An 18290-nucleotide genomic window follows, 5' to 3' on the forward strand; every position below is an offset into this window, starting at 1 on the left:
TATGACATAAATCACAGCAAGATCTTTTTTGATCCACCTCCTGGAGAAATGGAAATAAAACCAAAAATAAACAAATGGGACCTAATGAAACTTAAAAGCTTTTGCACAGCAAAGGAAACCATAAACAAGATGAAAAGACAACCCTCAGAATGGGAGAAAATATTTGCAAACGAAGCAACTGACAAAGGATTAATCTCCAAAATATACAAGCAGTTTATGCAGCTCAATATCAAGAAAACAAACAACCCAATCTAAAAATGGGTGGAAGACCTAAATAGACATTTCTCCAAAGAAGATATACAGATTGTCAACAAACACATGAAAGGATGCTCAATATCACTAATCATTAGAGAAATGCAAATCAAAACTACAATGAGGTATCACCTCACACCGGTTAGAATGGCCATCATCAAAAAATCTACCAACAATAAATGCTGGAGAGGGTGTGGAGGAAAGGGAACCCCCTTGCACTGTTATTGGGAATGTAAATTGATACAGCCACTATGGAGAACAGTATGGAGGTTCCTTAAAAAAACTAAAAATAGAACTACCATACGATCCAGCAATCCCACTACTGGGCATATACCCTGAGAAAACCATAATTCAAAAAGAGCCATGTCCCACAATGTTCATTGCAGCACTGTTTACAATAGCCAGGACATGGAAGCAACCTAAGTGTCCATCGACAGATGAATGGGTAAAGAAGATGTGGCACATATATACAGCCATAAAAAGAAACGAAATTGAGTTATTGTAGTGAGGTTGATGGACCTAGAGTCTGTAATACAGAGTGAATGAATTAAATCAGAAGGAGGAAAATAAATACCATATGCTGACACATATATTTGGAATAAAAAAAATGGATATGAGGAACCTAGGGGCAGGACAGGAATAAAGACGCAGACGTAGAGAATGGAGTTGAGGACACGGGGGTGGGGAGGGGGGGGGTAAGCTGGGACAAAGTGAGAGAGTAGCATGGACATACATACACTACCAAATGTAAAATAGCTAGCTAGTGGGAAGCAGCTGCATAGCACAGGGAGATCAGCTTGGTGTTTTGTAACCACCTAGAGGCATGGGATAGGGAGGGTGGGAGGGAGTCACAAGAGGGAGGGGATATGGGGATGTATGTGTGCATATAGCTGATTCAGTTTGTTGTACAGCAGAAACTAACACAACATTGTAAAGCAATTATACTCCAATAAAGGTGTTAAAATAAATTAATTAAAAAAATATGGAACAGAAAAAAATAAATACATTGAAATGTATGGCTTTAGTATGTGCACATGAACACAAACACTAATCCCAATTTTCACATAGTTTTTAAAAAATTGGAAATGTTAATATTAAAGTAAGATTTTCTCCTTGGGTTTCTTGTTGATTTATTTATAGTTTTACCATTCCATTGCTTAATTCCAAACATATTACAAAATATCCATGTATACGTTAAAAAAATTAAAAACTAATCTTATTTTGATTCTCATTCTCTGAATAGGCAAAGTAGGTTCATGTAAGCACACTTCTGTAAAGTAGTGTTGGTGTTTGAGTCCCTAGCTTATTAAATACAGATTAATCTCCTCTCTGAATCAAAGAAATAGGCACAAACGGCCTGTTCTTAAATTAGATTGCATGCATTTTATTGCTAAAGAGATTTCTAAATGTATAATTAATTCTTGCTCTCTCTTTTGATAGTAATCCCGTGGATTTGAGTAACCCAGCCATTGTAAGCTCTACTCCCAAATTTCAGGAACAGTTCTTAAATGTGAGCGGAATGCCGCAGGAATTGAATCAGTATCCCTGCCTTAAACATCTGCCTCAAATATTTTTTCGTGCCATGCGTGGAATCAGCTGTCTGGTGGATGCATTCTTAGGTGAATTTTGTGTATGTTGCTAGATGTTTGAAGATAACTTTAGAGTCTAGTTTTAGAAACTTTTGTGGACAGCCGAAAGCAAAAGATGATCAGAGTTGATTACAAATAATAAACTGGGAAAAATTATTTGCAACAAATGTGATAGCTAGAGGGTTTTTGTTATTATTATATAAATAGATCAAATAATGCAAAGAAAAAGAATAAGACCTGGTAGATAAATGGACAAAGACTATGAGGAGATAATTTGCAAAAGAGAAAAGTGTTCATTCTCACTAGTAATCCAAGAAAATACAGATTAAAATGCATTAGGTGTCATTCTTATGTGAGTCATTAGGAAGCAGTTTATACTTTTTGTGAACCATTGTTTTAAACTGTTTTTCACATGAAAAGTCAGAATTTTTTTAATCTGTTAAAAGGCAGTGGTATTTAATACCTATCATTTTCAAAAACGTTTTGTTATGTGCAATTAATGTATTACAGAGGTAATATATTAGTTTAGTTAGCTTTGGCTGCCACCTAGCCAAAAGTACTAGTGGTTTAAACAAGGTAGTTTACTTTCACACGTGTTAAACGCAGGGCTAAGCTGTATACAGGGCTGCTATAGCAGTTCCACCATTGTCAGAGACCCAAGGCCCTTCCATCTTCTGGCTCTTCATCCTTTGTGCACACTCTCATGGGCCATGATGGCTGAAAGAGTTTCAGCTATCCTGTTCAGGAATTGGGAAGGAAGGAGCATCTACCTTTGATTCGTTCTTTTAAGGAGATTTCTTGGGGAAGACCCACCCAATAATTGCCCACTTCTCTGTGGTCAGAACATGGCCACATCTGGCTGTAAGGGAGCCTTCAAAAGGCAGTTGTTTATTCTGCGTAGCCATGTCTAGCTAAAATTTGTGTTTTGTAACTCAGGAAGAAAGGACAAATTGATACTGGGAGGCAGCTAGCAGTCTCTGCTGTAGTCTGTTGTGAGCCTTCACTGGTGTTGCTTGAGGAAGATTTACTGACCACATATTTTGAACTATGAAGAATAACTCCATTTATCTTTCTTTAAAGGCATTTCTAGACCCCGATCAGACAGTGCTCCTCCAACACCCGTGAATAGATTGAGTATGCCTCAAAGCACTGCTGTCAATACCACCCCACCACATAACCGGAGGCACCGGGCTGTTACTGTGAACAAGGCCACCATGAAGACAAGCACAGTACGTTTTCATGACCATTGTTATACTGTATAAAATGGGCTTTTTAATCTGCCTTCCTTTTAAAAAATCCTGCTGTTTTCTTAAACTTTTCATGAGTGTGGCTATATTCTTGTGTTCTTCTAATAGGTTAGTACTGCTCACGCCTCAAAAGTTCAGCACCAGACATCCTCCACCTCTCCTCTGTCAAGTCCAAATCAGACTAGTTCAGAACCCCGGCCGCTGCCTGCCCCACAGAGACCAAAGGTTAACAGCATCTTGAATCTCTTTGGATCATGGTTATTTGATGCAGCATTTGTTCACTGTAAACTTCATAATGGGATAAACAGAGACAGCAGCATGACTGGTAAATATTGCTCAAGAAATACGTTGTCATTTTTTTCTTTTTTTTTTTTTTCTTTTTAATCTTTCCTACCTGCAAGATTAATATGTATCTTAAAAAGCTCTCTGTCTCTGACCAAGCAGTGTCTTGTGCTTAACCCCTTCCAGCTGAAGTAATTTTGAAAGTTTCCCTACTTGTCCTTTTTATGTTCGTTCTGTGAGGTTTGGCTTTTGTCTAATACTTCAGGTTAGCCACGTTTTGTTAAACCAGATTCCTAGGTGACCTGGAAGTTCCCTTCATGTCAGCCAGGATAATAATATTGATATAAAGAATTAAACATAATTGACCAGAAATTTATTCATAAGAAGTGTTTTCTTAGATTTTGACAGCCATTCACTCATTACTACATATAAATATCAGAAAATTTCTGCTTCACAGAAGACTCTAACCTTTTAGGTTTTAGTCTAGAGAACTTTATTTCAAGGGCACACTTTGAAAAATATATTTTCTCTGTAAGTAAGACTGGTGAAGAATTAATAACTCAACCCTGATATCTTTATTTAGATTTTATTACAGAAATGAAATTCTATCTAAATATGATTTATTTTTGTCATCTTACCATTACACATGGAAGTAGTGGCATAGGGTGCAGGATGGAAGGCTGAGGTACTGCAGAATATACTGAATATTTATGACTGTTTTATAGAGCTGAGCAATAATAATGGCTAGCACTTACTGAGCTGCATTTACTCTGTGCCAGGCACTATGCTTTATGAATTAATTGTGCTTTATGTAATAATATAATTAATATTGGTTGGTTGGTAAGAGAAGCACTTTTCCACTGGGGTTGGAAATAACTTGAGATAAAAGGATGCCTAATTGCTTTAGATTATGCATCTCTAGGGAGAGTGTTAATTTCAAGGATAAAACTAATAAAATGGTCATAAGGGTCTCTGCTTTCTCTCAGAAATGCATTCTTTGTTATTATGTATCATCTCGGAACTAAGGGTCTATGACTGTTAGCATTATATACATGTAAATTGTTTTGGTTGTTCTTACAAATCTTTAAATAATTTAGAAAAGTAGTGCATATAAAGGCATTTTCAGGAATATAATTTGAGATTGCATGATTGAGTTTAGGGATTCCTTTGTTTATTTTGTTCAAATCCAGACACTTTATATTCTACCATTTCCATATTTTATTTGCAAGTTTGACTTATGGATAAATAAATGTACTTATTTGATGACTAAATGAAAACATTTAAAAAACATTTTGGCTTATGTTTTCTAAAGTTCATGCGCCTTATATTTTGAGTTTTATGACCCATGTTTATATTTGTTAATTTGTATTGTATATTCTAGATTGAGTTAGGCATATTTTTATTTTTTATTTTTATTAAGATACAATTCTTTACAGTGTAACTTTTGGGTATCAAGCTGTTGACACTAAAATCCCTGAATCCAGAGTGGTTCAACCTGCTGCTTCCTTGGTGGGCTTGCTTAAAGGGAATTTATAGATCTTCCCACTCTCTAGGGAGTTTTTAACAGCTTTTCTCACCCTCTTGTGCCAAAAGATAGAAACTAGAATTCAAATCATGTGTGGGCTACAAATTCCTACTTTTAACTCTTACCATTTTCTTTGGTGGGAAAAGGATAGAAGCTCTTCTTCCCCCACCTTGTGTTCAGAGATGAGAAAGGCTGTTGTATTACCCAGGAGATAGGAGGTGTCCAGGTAGCTGAATGGGTTAAAGTGCTGTTGGGTGCTACTCTTGAGGTCTTGCGGGTGGTGGGAAGGTTGAGAATACCGACTCTGTTAGTCTGTTCTCTAAGTACTGGCTGCCATCAAGGAATTCTGCCATGTAGTTCACCTCTAAAAATGTTTGCTTCTGTGAACTGGTTAGCTTTAGAGTTACATGACAGTACACTGTGCTTTGTAATTGTAACATTGAGCTGGGAAGGGTTAATGAACTAAAATTTTAATGCACGTTATGGGCAGTTCAAAACCTCAATTTTTTGTAGTTGTGTAATTTTCTTCGTTCATTGTTTTGCATGATACAAAAATCATAATTTTGGATCTGAATGCACAATTTCCTGTTTTTGAACTAGCTTGTGGTATCATAAAGCTTTTAATCTAACTTTTAAAAAGCAAAAAAGCTTCTTAACTTATTGTAAAATTTCACCATCTTTAAAGTATTTTATAATTACTACTGTCCTTTGATTTGTTTCCATTTATTTCTATTATCTTGCAGCATCTTTTATCCAAATTCTTCTTTCTTATAAATCTTGTAAGTAGGAACCAGAAGCTTCTCCTTAATTGCAGTCATGTTTTTATTTTTTTCATAATTCCATTAAAAATTTTGATTGTCATTGTCTCTTGTAGTTTTTGCACTTGGGAAGAAAAATACTTTTCTGTGTTTTGAATGGGGAAGATTGTTGGCAAAAGCAAATTAATCTGCCTGAATCAGTCCCATTATTTTCGTACACTAGTCTGGTCATGTCATGAATTCCAGGATTTTGCACTAACTGTGTTTTGGCTTTTTTTTTTTTTTTAATTTAAAGCTTTAAGCGTATTTTTATACAGATTTAGTGTTTGATTTGTATGCATTCTGCATGTAGTGTTTTTCAAATGTATTATTGCTGGATAGCTTATTCAGGACTAAAAATGGCTCATGGGAAGTTGCATAAAGATTTATGCTTGACTCTGCATTCTGTTAAATCTGTTATTACGAATAATTTAAACATTTCATGTAGAGTGATAAAAGATTTCAGAGTGATTTTCAATACACTGTGAAATCTTTTGTTAAAAATAAAAGCAACTTTCGAAGGGCTTCTGTTTCAGTGACAACGAATGACCATGATAATCTTTCTTACCAATCCAGTTTTCTGATTTATCAACCTAAAGTTAGCTGCTGTCTGTGGTTGTTAAAATTCATTCTCATTTTGCTTGGTTGGGCGATTCTTCGGTGTGTGTTTTGGAGTTGGTTGGGTGGTGGGAATGCTCTCTCTTCCTACCCATTTCTTATCCTTACCTTGCCCTCTCCCTAAAGTATACAACCTGGCATGGGATTACCCATTCAATTATGATGTCTGTCTGGGGTAATGTGTAAATTTGCAGTACCTATTTTTCTTAATGTTTAAGCATCATTTTTTAGGGAGAGAAAAAAAACAGAATAAATAATAGAAAAGCCAAATTCTGTGTTATATATCTGTATGTATGTGAATACAGATATATACAAATGTACTCTGCTAATCAGAAATTCAGTTGAAAAAATGCATCTTGTAGAATCTGTTAAACTTACAGTACCACTGTAAATTGTTACCCCTTTTCAAAGAAGATTTCAGAGAGCCCTTTAAAAAAAAAAATTAAGACATAATTGCTAAACAAAAGCATTATTGGATTCTATTCAAGTAGCAATTTAATGACACCAATATTTGATCTTTGTGTCCAGGGTCCCATGAGCCTATTTGCATATCAACAAATATAATAAAACCCTCCTTTTTTCTCCCCAGCCATTACAACACAAGCTAGCATGGAGTTTCGACGGAAAGGGTCACAAATGTCCACAGACACCATGGTTTCCAATCCTATGTTTGATGCAAGTGAATTTCCTGATAACTATGAAGCAGGAAGAGCTGAGGCTTGTGGGACACTGTGTAGGATTTTTTGTAGCAAGAAGACTGGAGAAGAGATTCTGCCAGCTTATTTATCCAGGTCTTAGAATTTTTTTTGTTTATTTTTCCATTTATATAGTTGTGATAGTGAAACTATTATAGCATGGCTTAGTAGGTTGAATTGATAAGTAAATGTTGGTTTGAAATACCTGCAAATGTATGTAAGTAACTGAAATTTTTTGCTTGAATTCTTCCTTTTTACCTACCTTACCAGATTTGGTGAGGACCCCTAACACCCTTTTTATTTTAGAAGTATTGTTAATTCCATCTTACATGACGTTTGTTAATTACAGAGAGATTTGAAGGGCCACACTAAATTTTTAATACATTTTTATCACAGTACTAGACAGTATAGATGGTCCAGAAATGTTAGCTGTCAATCCTGCCTCTAAGGAGCTTATTTTCTCAAGTGAGCAAAGCCATGTACACAAGTAACACCAATCCAATAGCAATAGGAAGCTGGTAAGAGAGAGACACAGAAAAAGTGCTATAGGCATTCAGAGGAAGCAGAAGCATACACTTGCCCTGGGCGTTCAGGAAGGAGTTACAGAGGATTGGATGATCGTGCTGGACTTATAAAAGATGACTAGTATTTAGACTATGTTAGCAAGTTGGGTAGGGTCATCCTATCCAAATTTATGACTTCAGCCAGTCTTTTTGAATGGCTCTGCCATCCATTCAGTTGCTTATGCCAGAAACTAGGAATCATTTTAGGCTTCTCTTCTCTCCCTCTGTATCTTTAGATGGTCAACCGACTCTTGCCTTTCTGCTACTTAACCCTCTTTCTAATCTCTCCACTCTTGTCCCCACCATGACACTTCAGGCCTTGTCACTTTTTTGCTAAATTAACTTGTAATGGCCTGCTATTTTTCTTGACTGTCTTTTGCCCTCCTCAGCTGATCATTCGCACAACTCCTGAAGTGATACTAATATTAATAAGAACATTCAGGTGTCTGTACATACTAGGTTCTCAGGAGAGAGGATTAAACTGACTCAGAAGGAAAAAGTGTAGAAGAATACAGATATGAAACAGAATGGTACATGCAGGGAAGTAAGCAGTATCTTAATAGGCACTTGACTTTAAGTAACAGAAAACTCTTTCAATGTGACTTAAGCAAAAGGGGAATGAGTTAATGAGAAACTCACACTATTGAATACCTTCTAAGGTCAGGACATGCAGCAGGGTCTCACAAAGGGCAGAAACCAAGAGCTAGAAAGTGTTCAGGGACCAAAACAACTTTCCTCCTTTTTGTTTCTCTGTCATCATGGTCTCCCAGAACTGCTTCATTCTTCTCTTACCTGCAGATCATGTTCTTATATTGTAGTATGCTTCTAAGTTCAAATTTCCGTGACCTTTGTCTGGGTGACCAGCAGGGCCAATTAGCATTCTGAATCCTAATTTCAGATTCCTGAGAAAGAGGATCTGATTAATCAGGTGTCTACCTCTGGTCTAATCAGCTACAGCTGTGAAGGTGGGTCACATTGGATACTGGCACCCCATGTGGTGGGGGCACATTTCTTAGGAGGGAGCCGATGGGTTGGGACGATACTCCAAAACGGTATCAATAGCAGTAAGGGAGAAGGCTGTGAACACGAGCCTTCCATCTGGCCCATAAGATTAGATGGGTGGTAGTGTGACTGAAGAGCGGATTTGTGACGGGGGCCAAGGATGGGGTTAGTGTGGAACCTGTTGAATTTGAGGTGCCTGCGGGCTGTTAATCAACAAATATTTATTAAGTTCCTACTTTGTGCCAGTCACTGTGCACAGGGAGTACTAGAGTAATCAGTAGACATGTCCTGCCCTCAGGTCTGCAGTATGCTTTTGGCTAGTAGATCTGGAGCTAGAGACTGATTTGATTATGTTTGGTGGCTTAAGTAGTGTTTAAAACCAGGCTAGTAGAAGAGATAGCTTAGAGAACTGAGGTTGGCAGCTTGAGGAACCCCCAGTGTTAGGAGGCACGTGGAATAAGATCTGTTAAAGGAACTAGCCATAGAAGTCAGAGAAGAATTAAGAGCGGAAGGGAGTAATCAAAGGGTTGAATGCTTTAAAAAGGCAAAGTTAAGACTTAGACATGTCTTTTGGATTTAGCAATTGAGAGACCATTGGTTATTTGCTATAACATGGTTTTAGTTGATTTCTAGAAAGAGAAGATGGATTGAAGTGGATTGAGCAGTGACCAGGAGGTGAGGAAGTTGTTTCTGAGGAGGTTTGTGGAGAAAGGTACCTTACAGTAGCGGAAGAGTATACTAGGATAGTTGCTCTTGAATGATGGAAGATTGAATGCTTAGTTCATTGGGGGTTAGGGGAGGATGTTGAAAGTAAGATATGTTCAAGTACATTCCTAAAAGGATTCTTATTCAGAGTGACCTTCATATCGTGGTGAGTACAGGGTCGAATGAGGTTTCTTTCTTTCATTGTGCCCCCAAAAATAATGGGGGAGGGGGAAAGGGACACAACACACTTTTTTTCAGGAATTGTGAAACGCTACAAAATTTTACTGACATGGAAATCATTTCAGTAATTCCTCCAGTTTATTGATAATTACTGCAGCCTTTTGTTTTTATCAATAGTTACTTCATTTGCAGGCACCTGTAACTGAGTTGCAAGGCTTAAAACCTCAAGAAAGTGTAATAGACATGAATCTTTTTTTCCTTTTGATTAGGAAATATAACTTGGTTCTTAGTGTACTTGATTCTGAATTGTTCTAACTCCAGTAATACCTTTTAAAGGATAGAAGTAGTGAAGATTGGAAATAGACTTTAAGATGACTGTGTAGAAAATATTAATAATTATGAAAACAGTTGATCAGCAGTTTGTTTAAAATTTTTTTCTTGCTTTCCTAGATTTTACATGCTTTTAATTCAAGGTTTGCAGATAAATGATTATGTGTGCCATCCTGTCTTGGCCAGCGTTATTCTAAACTCCCCTCCTTTGTTCTGCTGTGACTTGAAAGGGATTGATGTTGTGGTTCCTTACTTTATTTCAGCTCTTGAAACCATTTTGCCTGACAGGTAAGCTTTCATTCTGTACTAGTATGTCAGTTGTTGGTTTTGGCCTGGTCTGTTTTGGTGCTTCCTCCCCAGTTTCCCAATTTATCCTGTCCAGTTGTCTTCATAGCCCAGGGGGATTCAGGCCATATTAAATGAGTGTAGAACATCCAGGCCTACCTCGTCCCTGAACTCTTTCAGTTCTCTTTGTCCACGGGTGTGTTGAGTCCTTCTTGGTCTGGTCTAGAGGGGTAAGAATAGCCCCAGCCCAGAGGTCTTTTGTGGAGTAGGCCTTACATTTAAAATCAATCAATCAGTCAATCAGATTCTAGTTTAATTCCATAACAGTTTAACATAGAGATTCTCTCTCACACACACACAAATTGCAGAATATGAACTCAGTGGAAAGTAGTTACTGCATTCTTTATAAAACCAAACCCAGTATGTGTATTGTAAAAAATTGGCATAATGTATATTTGGCAAAGCTAAAAACATACTTTAGTTCAGAAATACTAATAGCTATCTTTTTTTTTTTTTGGCAGAGAACTCTCAAAATTCAAAAGCTATGTAAATCCAACAGAATTGAGAAGATCTTCCATTAATATCCTGCTTTCTTTGTTGCCCCTCCCACATCACTTTGGCACAGTCAAATCCGAGGTAAAGTTTTATTAAAGTTTTTTATATTCTGTATTCTCTTTTGTGTGTTAATTCAAGTCAAGTTGTATTTTTTAAAATGGAACAGGAGCTTTTAAAAAATTTTTCAGATTATTTCAGGTGAATCAACAAAGTTGATTTTGTTGAGGTATTTCTTCTGTCAGTGAGCCAGCATGCCCTTGGCCTACCATTTCAAGCAGTGATGGGCTGGTGATGTCTGATCTCATATGTTGTGTGAGTTAGTGACACACTTAGCACAGTGGCTAATATTAGTCAGACTGAAAGCCTTGCTTGTTAGACTGATCTATGTGTCCACTGTAGCAGTTCCTACATGGGCGTAGTGTACCACAGCAGACGATGTTAAATGTTATTTGTTTCTTCCGTAGGTGGTCCTGGAAGGAAAATTTAGTAATGATGACAGCTCTTCTTATGATAAACCAATAACTTTTTTGTCACTGAAGCTGAGACTTGTGAATATACTAATAGGTGCCTTGCAAACGGAAACGGACCCCAACAACACTCAAATGATACTAGGTTTGTGTTCACATGTTTTTTTGTAAGTGAAAACCCAGGTGGTATGTTGACCTCAGGCATGTTGAGGAGGCAGGGGTCAGGGATGGGAATCTAAGCATAATATAGCCCTACTTATTCTGAATCAGAGGCAGAATTTGTTTGTTTTTATATGTGAAAAATTTTGAAGGGGTGAGATGAGGGAAGGAAAGCATCCTAGTTGTCTTGGTAGGTGATGTTGGCTTAGTTTTATTTGTGTTCTTTATTTTTCTCTTTCCCTCTTGCCCTTTCTCTCTCCTTCTCTCCCCTTTCCTCCCCTTCTTCTCTTCTCTTTCCTTTCTGTCCTCATTACTTCTGCCTCTGCCTCTTCCTCCTGCCTGTTATGTACATGTGAAAATATTTGGAGTTGGGTGTAATTCTGGAAGCCATGTTTGAACATGCCAGGAGGAGACTGAAGAGTAGCTGTTGCTGTGCCTCCTTCCTTTTTCCTTATTGTTTCCTGTTGGTTTTCTAATCATACTGACTCTCTTTCTTAAATGGCTCCTTATTATTATTGCCACTTACATATTTTAAACACTTATCACCTCTCAGCTTGGTTATTGCAGCTGTCTCTTACTGTACTTCTGGTTTTTTATCAAAGCCAAGGGCATAGTCCTATGTGCAGGTACTCCAAGGAGAAAGAAGAGAATGGCATGGCTTTTATCCTTGAGCAAGTTTCATTGCAGAGGTTGGAACACCTTCACAGAGTACTCAGATAACAGCAGAAGGCAGTGCTGATTGCATGTCATGTTGAGTGTCTTCAGGGTTGAGAAAGAAGAAACCAGAAGAGCAAGGAAACTTCATAGAGGGAAGTGGAAGTTAAATTGGATCTTGTAGGGCAGGATTTGAATAGGGGCCAGTGAGGTTAGGATTTCATTCCAGGAGAGGAAATGACAAGGCCAGAGAATTGGTGGTGGCAGTAGTGGTTGGAGTGGGTACTCAGGAAATATAGTATGTTATGCAACAAGAGAGGGGAATAAACAGGGAAGAGTAAATCCTTTCATTTTGGAAAGGAGTTGAAGGAACAGAGGTTAAATCTTGATATGAGAGAGCCTCCAAATTGTACTTCTTTAGGTTATTCAAATAACATCACTTGAAATCAGATAATTTCTACAGTTGATAGAGTATTTAGTTCTGCTTTATCCTTGTTCTGAAGAGGCTCCCTATGTGTGTTCCAAGGAAGAATCAATTGTTGGTCTTGCCATAGATTGGCAAAGCTGTGTCTGTCCTCTCTTTATCCATAGTGCACAAGAGCACTCCCGCACTGGGATGAGAAGCAGTGTGCTAGGCTCACTATCTTGTTTCTGTCCTAGTCTTTCTAGGGCTATGAGTTCCTTGGTAATAAATACATGCAGCTTGCCTTCAGAATATGCAGCCATGGGCGAGCCCTAAACCATTCGTAAAAAGCAGTTGGTCAGAAAGATATAGCTGTGATTTTTATTTTGTTATTTTATATTGAAAAGATCAGGGCTTCCCTGGTGGCGCAGTGGTTAAGAATCTGCCTGCCAATGCAGGGGACATGGGTTCGAGCCCTGATCCGGGAAGATTCCACATGCCACGGAGCAACTAAGCCCGTGCGCCATAACTACTGAGCCTGTGCGCCACAACTACTGAGGCCGTGTGCTACAACCACTGAAGCCTGCATGCCTAGAGCCTATGCTCTGCCACAAGAGAAGCTACCGCAATGAGAAGCCCACGCACTGCAAGGAAGAGTAGCGTCCCCTCACTGCAACTAGAGAAAGCCCGTGCGTAGCAACAAAGACCCAGTGCAGCCAAAAATAAATTTAAAAAATAAATAAATTTATTAAAAAAAGAAAAAGGAAAGATCAGAATCTGGTTTTGAAAGTATTACATAATATTTTTCTTAGTTTATATTACCCTCGAAATTGAGATGTTTACATCTGGTCTTTCACACCAATTAAAAAATACCTGAAAACGGTCATTTTTTTATATAAAGCAAAGTTTGACCTTCAGATTTATTTTAGGAAAATGTTATTTTAAAATTTGGGGGAGAGATCAGGAGATTAGGTCATTTCTAAAGAATATCTTTTCTGGGCTTCCCTGGTGGCGCAGTGGTTGAGAGTCCGCCTGCCGATGCAGGGGACACGGGTTTGTGCCCCTGTCCGGGAAGATCCCACATGCTGCGGAGGGGCTAGGCCTGTGAGCCATGGCCGCTGAGCCTGTGCGTCCGGAGCCTATGCTTCGCAATGGGAGATGCCACAACAGTGAGAGGCCCGCATACAGCAAAAAAAAAAAAAGATCTTTTCTGACCAACCAGTGGATTTATTAGTTATTTTATGGAACTTTCAGGAATACTCAGCTAAAGTAATATTCTTATCTCTGTATTAATGGAGATGTTTTAGCCATTTTAGTATTCTTGTCATGTATTTAAATGTATTTTTTTTAACATCTTTATTGGGGTATAATTGCTTTACAATGGTGTGTTAGTTTCTGCTTTATAACAAAGTGAATCAGTTATACATATACATATGTTCCCATATCTCTTCCCTCTTGTGTCTCCCTCCCTTCCACCCTTCCTATCCCACCCCTCCAGGTGGTCACAAAGCACCAAGCCGATATCCCTGTGCCATGCGGCTGCTTCCCGCTAGCTATCTACCTTATGTTTGTTAGTGTATATATGTCCATGCCTCTCTCGCCCTGTCACAGCTCACCCTTCTCCCCATATCCTCAAGTCCGTTCTCCAGTAGGTCTGTGTCTTTATTCCTGTCTTACCCCTAGGTTCTTCATGACATTTTTTTTTCTTAAATTCCATATATATGTGTTAGCATACGGTATTTGTCTTTCTCTTTCTGACTTACTTCACTCTGTATGACAGACTCTAGGTCTATCCACCTCATTACAAATAGCTCAATTTCGTTTCTTTTTATGGTTGAGTAATATTCCATTGTATATATGTGCCACATCTTCTTTATCCATTCATCCGATGATGGGCACTTAGGTTGTTTCCATCTCCGGGCTATTGTAAATAGAGCTGCAGTGAACATTTTGGTACATGAATCTTTTTGAATTTTGGTTTTCTCAGGGTATATGCCCAGTAGTGGGATTGCTGGGTCATATGGTAGTTCTATTTTAGGTTTTTAAGGAACCTCCATACTGTTCTCCATAGTGGCTGAACCAATTCACATTCCCACCAGCAGTGCAAGAGTGTTCTCTTTTCTCCACACCCTCTCCAGCATTTATTGTTTCTAGATTTTTTTTTTTTTTTAACATCTTTATTGGAGTATAATTGCTTTACAATGGTATGTTAGTTTCAGCTTCACAACAAAAAGAATCAGTTATATATATACATATATTCCCATATCTCTTCCCGCTTGCGTCTCCCTCCCTCCCACCCTCCCTATCCCACCCCTCCAGGCAGTCACAAAGCACCGAGCTGATCTCCCTGTGCTATGCGGCTGCTTCCCACTAGCTATCTACCTTACGTTTGGTAGTGTATATATGTCCATGCCTCTTTATCGCTTTGTCACAGTTTACCCATCCCCCTCCCCATAGTCTCAAGTCCATTCTCTAGTAAGTCTGTGTCTTTATTCCTGTTTCACCCCTAGGTTTTTCATGACTTTTTTTTTTTTTTTTAAATTCCATATATATGTGTTAGCATACGGTATTTGTCTCTCTCTTTCTGACTTACTTCACTCTGTATGACAGACTCTAGGTCTATCCACCTCATTACAAATAGCTCAATTTCGTCTCTTTTTATGGCTGAGTAATATTCCATTGTATATATTTGCCACATCTTCTTTATCCATTCATCCGATGATGGACACTTAGGTTGTTTCCATCTCTGGGCTATTGTAAATAGAGCTGCAATGAACATTTTGGTACATGACTCTTTTTGAATTATGGTTTTCTCAGGGTATATGCCCAGTAGTGGGATTGTGTTTCTAGATTTTTTGATGATGGCCATTCTGACTGGTGTGAGATGATATCTCATTGTTAAATGTATTTTTTTGTTGTTTCAGGGGCAATGTTAAATATTGTTCAAGATTCAGCACTTTTAGAAGCCATTGGTTGCCAGATGGAGATGGTAAGAAGTGTACAACATGTAATTTGTCAGAGAATATCAACTTCTGTTTTTATGTAAATTATATTCCCAAATGTCTGTCCTTGTGTTTTTTAAAGGCATTTGTTTGTAAATTCAGCTCACTGATTCAGAAGGGATCCTTTTAAAAATATCTGTTTTGAGGTTTCTTACCTTTCAGCGCCTCATCAAGTCCCTGAGAGATTCTGCATGAGAGAAATTCCAGCTAAACACTGTCTTTATTCCTGGACAGTGTTTACTTAAAGCTCTTCTTTTTTTTTTTTTTTTGCTGTACGCGGGCCTCTCACTGTTGTAGCCTCTCCCGTTGCGGAGCACAGGCTCCGGACGCGCAGGCTCAGCGGCCATGGCTCATGGGCCCAGCCGCTCCGCGGCATGTGGGATCTTTCCGGACCGGGGCACGAACCTGTGTTCCCTGCATCGGCAGGTGGACTCTCAACCACTGTGCCACTAGGGAAGCCCTAAAGCTCTTACTTCTTTTGCTGTGTTGGTGAATTGGCTTGAATAATCTAGAAAAAGTCCCCTACTCCATAATTCCTTGTATCCCTTGTAGATCTAGTGTTGGCTGTAAACAGCATCTAGTTTATTCTTTTCTATCTCATCAGCTCTTTCTGGCCCCTCTAGACCAAAGTTTGAAGATCCCCCCAAAGCACCAATGCTTCTAAATCAAAAAAACTTTCCAGAGACTCCCAATTCCCCCTGCTTCTGTCTTCAAGATATGTGATCCCTCTACCTGGAGTAGAGGTGGAGCAGGAGGTGGATGGAGAATTAATAGAGTATACTGGAGTGAGATGAGTGGATGTTGGATGGGTGATCAAGTTATTATTAAGGAAATTATGTTCATGTCCCAGTAGGTGGCTAATAACAGTCACCTTATCTGGATAAAATGAATTGTGTTTGTAGGGGAAGAAAATGAGGAATGTCTTTAACAGACACCTTTGTTAGCCCCTATACATACAGGAGTTAATCTTTGTACTAATCATGTTTTATTGTTTGTGTTTTATCATGTAACTACATTTGAAAGTTGTTGTTTGTTTATTTGTGTTTTGTTTTTTTAAGATTGTATTCCTGTTCTGATGTTTTGCTTGGGAGGCACTAGGGTATTTCTTTAAGGACCCAGAGTCATTAGCTAGTGAAGTCTAGTGAAGATGGAAAAGGTCTGGCCCTTTTAAACAGCAGCAAAGAAAACCCCAGAATGGGCACCGCCTCTAATCATCAGACCCTTGATACCTTCAGTAGGTGGTGTTTATGTGAAAACACCACAGCAGTTTTAATCCTTTGTCAATTTTTATCTATATCAGTTTATGCTGTTCAGCTGGTACATTCCATTTTATCAACATGGCTTTAGTGATTGACTGCTGTCTATACTTGTAAACTGTGGGTCTAGCTGTCCAATATTTGATTCATTTTTATTTGACTAGGGTGGTGGAGAAAATAACTTGAAGAGTCATAGTCGCACGAATAGTGGTATTAGTTCAGCAAGTGGTGGAAGCACGGAGCCCACAACTCCTGACAGTGAAAGACCTGCTCAGGCTCTCCTAAGAGATTATGGTAATCCACGTTTGTTTGGTTTTTTTGAAATCTAAAGTTTATAGAGTAACTTTTAACGCACAGATATACAAAACAAACAAGCAAAGAAAATTTAAACCAGATTTTAAGTTCATGACTTTTATGTATCTAAGTGTAACAGAGAGGCTATTAGTCCAAGACATTAAGAAAAAGAAAACATTTAGCTCTGTAGCTTTTAGTAGTTAGATTTTGCGTGGTTTCTTAGATTTTATAAGTGATTATAATGTGTGGTTAGGAAACATTTCTGAATTCTGTACCAGGTGCTACTACTAGTACAGAGTCAAATAGGATTTACGCTCTGCCTCAGAGTCTAATGGCAGAGTCGGCCAGTATATCAGTTTTTGCAGTGTGGTAAGGGTGGGTGATGGTTTATGCATTAGATGGCAACCCAGAAGAGAGTCTGTCTTTGTGTTTGAAGGCTATATACCCTACTGTATCTGGTTAGATTCTTCAGTCACAAAATGTAAGGAAGAGTAAGGAAACACTTGCCATTAGAGCATCCTATTCAATAATGTCCTTTATCCTGGGCAGTTACTTTATGGGTTCTGTGAGTTTATGGGTGCCTTTATGTTTTTACACATAAATACTAATGGTGTATTGAATCTGTAAGTATTAATCCAGTTAGATTGGAATGAAATCTAGCTCCTTAGATATGAGCTTAAGTTTTTTAATCATTTGGAGAGTTCATGAGCCCAGGAGTCCAGGCATATTTCAGTGATTTAAGTTTGTTTTAAGTATCCTTCAACATGTCAGATACATAAGGTCATTATGTGGCTATTAAACACATTTAAATATTGCATTTATGAAGAAGTTATTTAAATTGCTATCTTACTCATTATGCTTGTGGATTTAAGTGTAGGTGAAAATTTGTTTTATTTTTCATGTTTCTAAGACACTTTTAAACTAAAGAAATTTTCACATTATTATGTGTTCTAATATAAATGTTTGAAGTGGTTATTGTTTGTTTCAGTATTTTGAACTGGTGTTAGTGAGTTCTGCTTGTAATGTCATAAAATATTTTTCCTAAGAAATCCAGATTTGTGTTAGTGTCGCATGAATGTCTCTCTTTAATGATCATTCCTTTTTTTGTTGTCACTGCCCTCTTTCTGATAGGATCGACAGGTATAATGTCCCTAAAGCTTCCTTTATAAATTCAATTTAATTTGTCCTAATTTATTATTAACTAAGTAGTAATTACTTTTAAATATAGAATTGGAGGCTAAATAAAAACACAGTAATTTGGTTATTTAATTTTTTTAGAAGTATTAAAGTTGTCTTAGAGAATTCAGTGTTAAAATTTGTTTGAAAAGGGATTGCATGTAACTTTTGGTGGTTTAAACCCTGAAAATAATTTCAGTAGATGCTTTAGGATAATTCCCAGCATCTGAGGAGATTCTAAAATTTGAATTCTT

At 37.9% G+C, this 18290-nt stretch overlaps 1 protein-coding gene across 6 annotated transcripts in view; it reads left to right on the forward strand.

Annotated features, from left to right (window-relative positions):
• RALGAPB (Ral GTPase activating protein non-catalytic subunit beta) overlaps positions 1-18290 on the forward strand; it is a 101135-nt gene that overhangs the window by 42511 nt on the left and 40334 nt on the right. For 2 of the 6 annotated variants that reach the window (XM_067708114.1, XM_067708115.1), the window contains exons 7-16: positions 1693-1871; positions 2922-3070; positions 3197-3413; positions 5639-5674; positions 6900-7101; positions 9906-10073; positions 10592-10706; positions 11090-11237; positions 15233-15297; positions 16731-16860. In XM_067708114.1, coding sequence (XP_067564215.1) covers positions 1693-1871; positions 2922-3070; positions 3197-3413; positions 5639-5674; positions 6900-7101; positions 9906-10073; positions 10592-10706; positions 11090-11237; positions 15233-15297; positions 16731-16860 — 1409 coding nt within the window. Of the gene's footprint in view, positions 1-1692; positions 1872-2921; positions 3071-3196; positions 3414-5638; positions 5675-6899; positions 7102-9905; positions 10074-10591; positions 10707-11089; positions 11238-15232; positions 15298-16730; positions 16870-18290 lie in introns of all 6 variants that reach the window. The other 4 variants (XM_067708117.1, XM_067708118.1, XM_067708113.1 and 1 more) reach the window with 3 other exon arrangements.

The sequence above is a fragment of the Pseudorca crassidens genome, chromosome 15 (assembly GCF_039906515.1).
Source record: "Pseudorca crassidens isolate mPseCra1 chromosome 15, mPseCra1.hap1, whole genome shotgun sequence".
Classification (NCBI taxonomy): Eukaryota; Metazoa; Chordata; class Mammalia; order Artiodactyla; family Delphinidae; genus Pseudorca; species Pseudorca crassidens.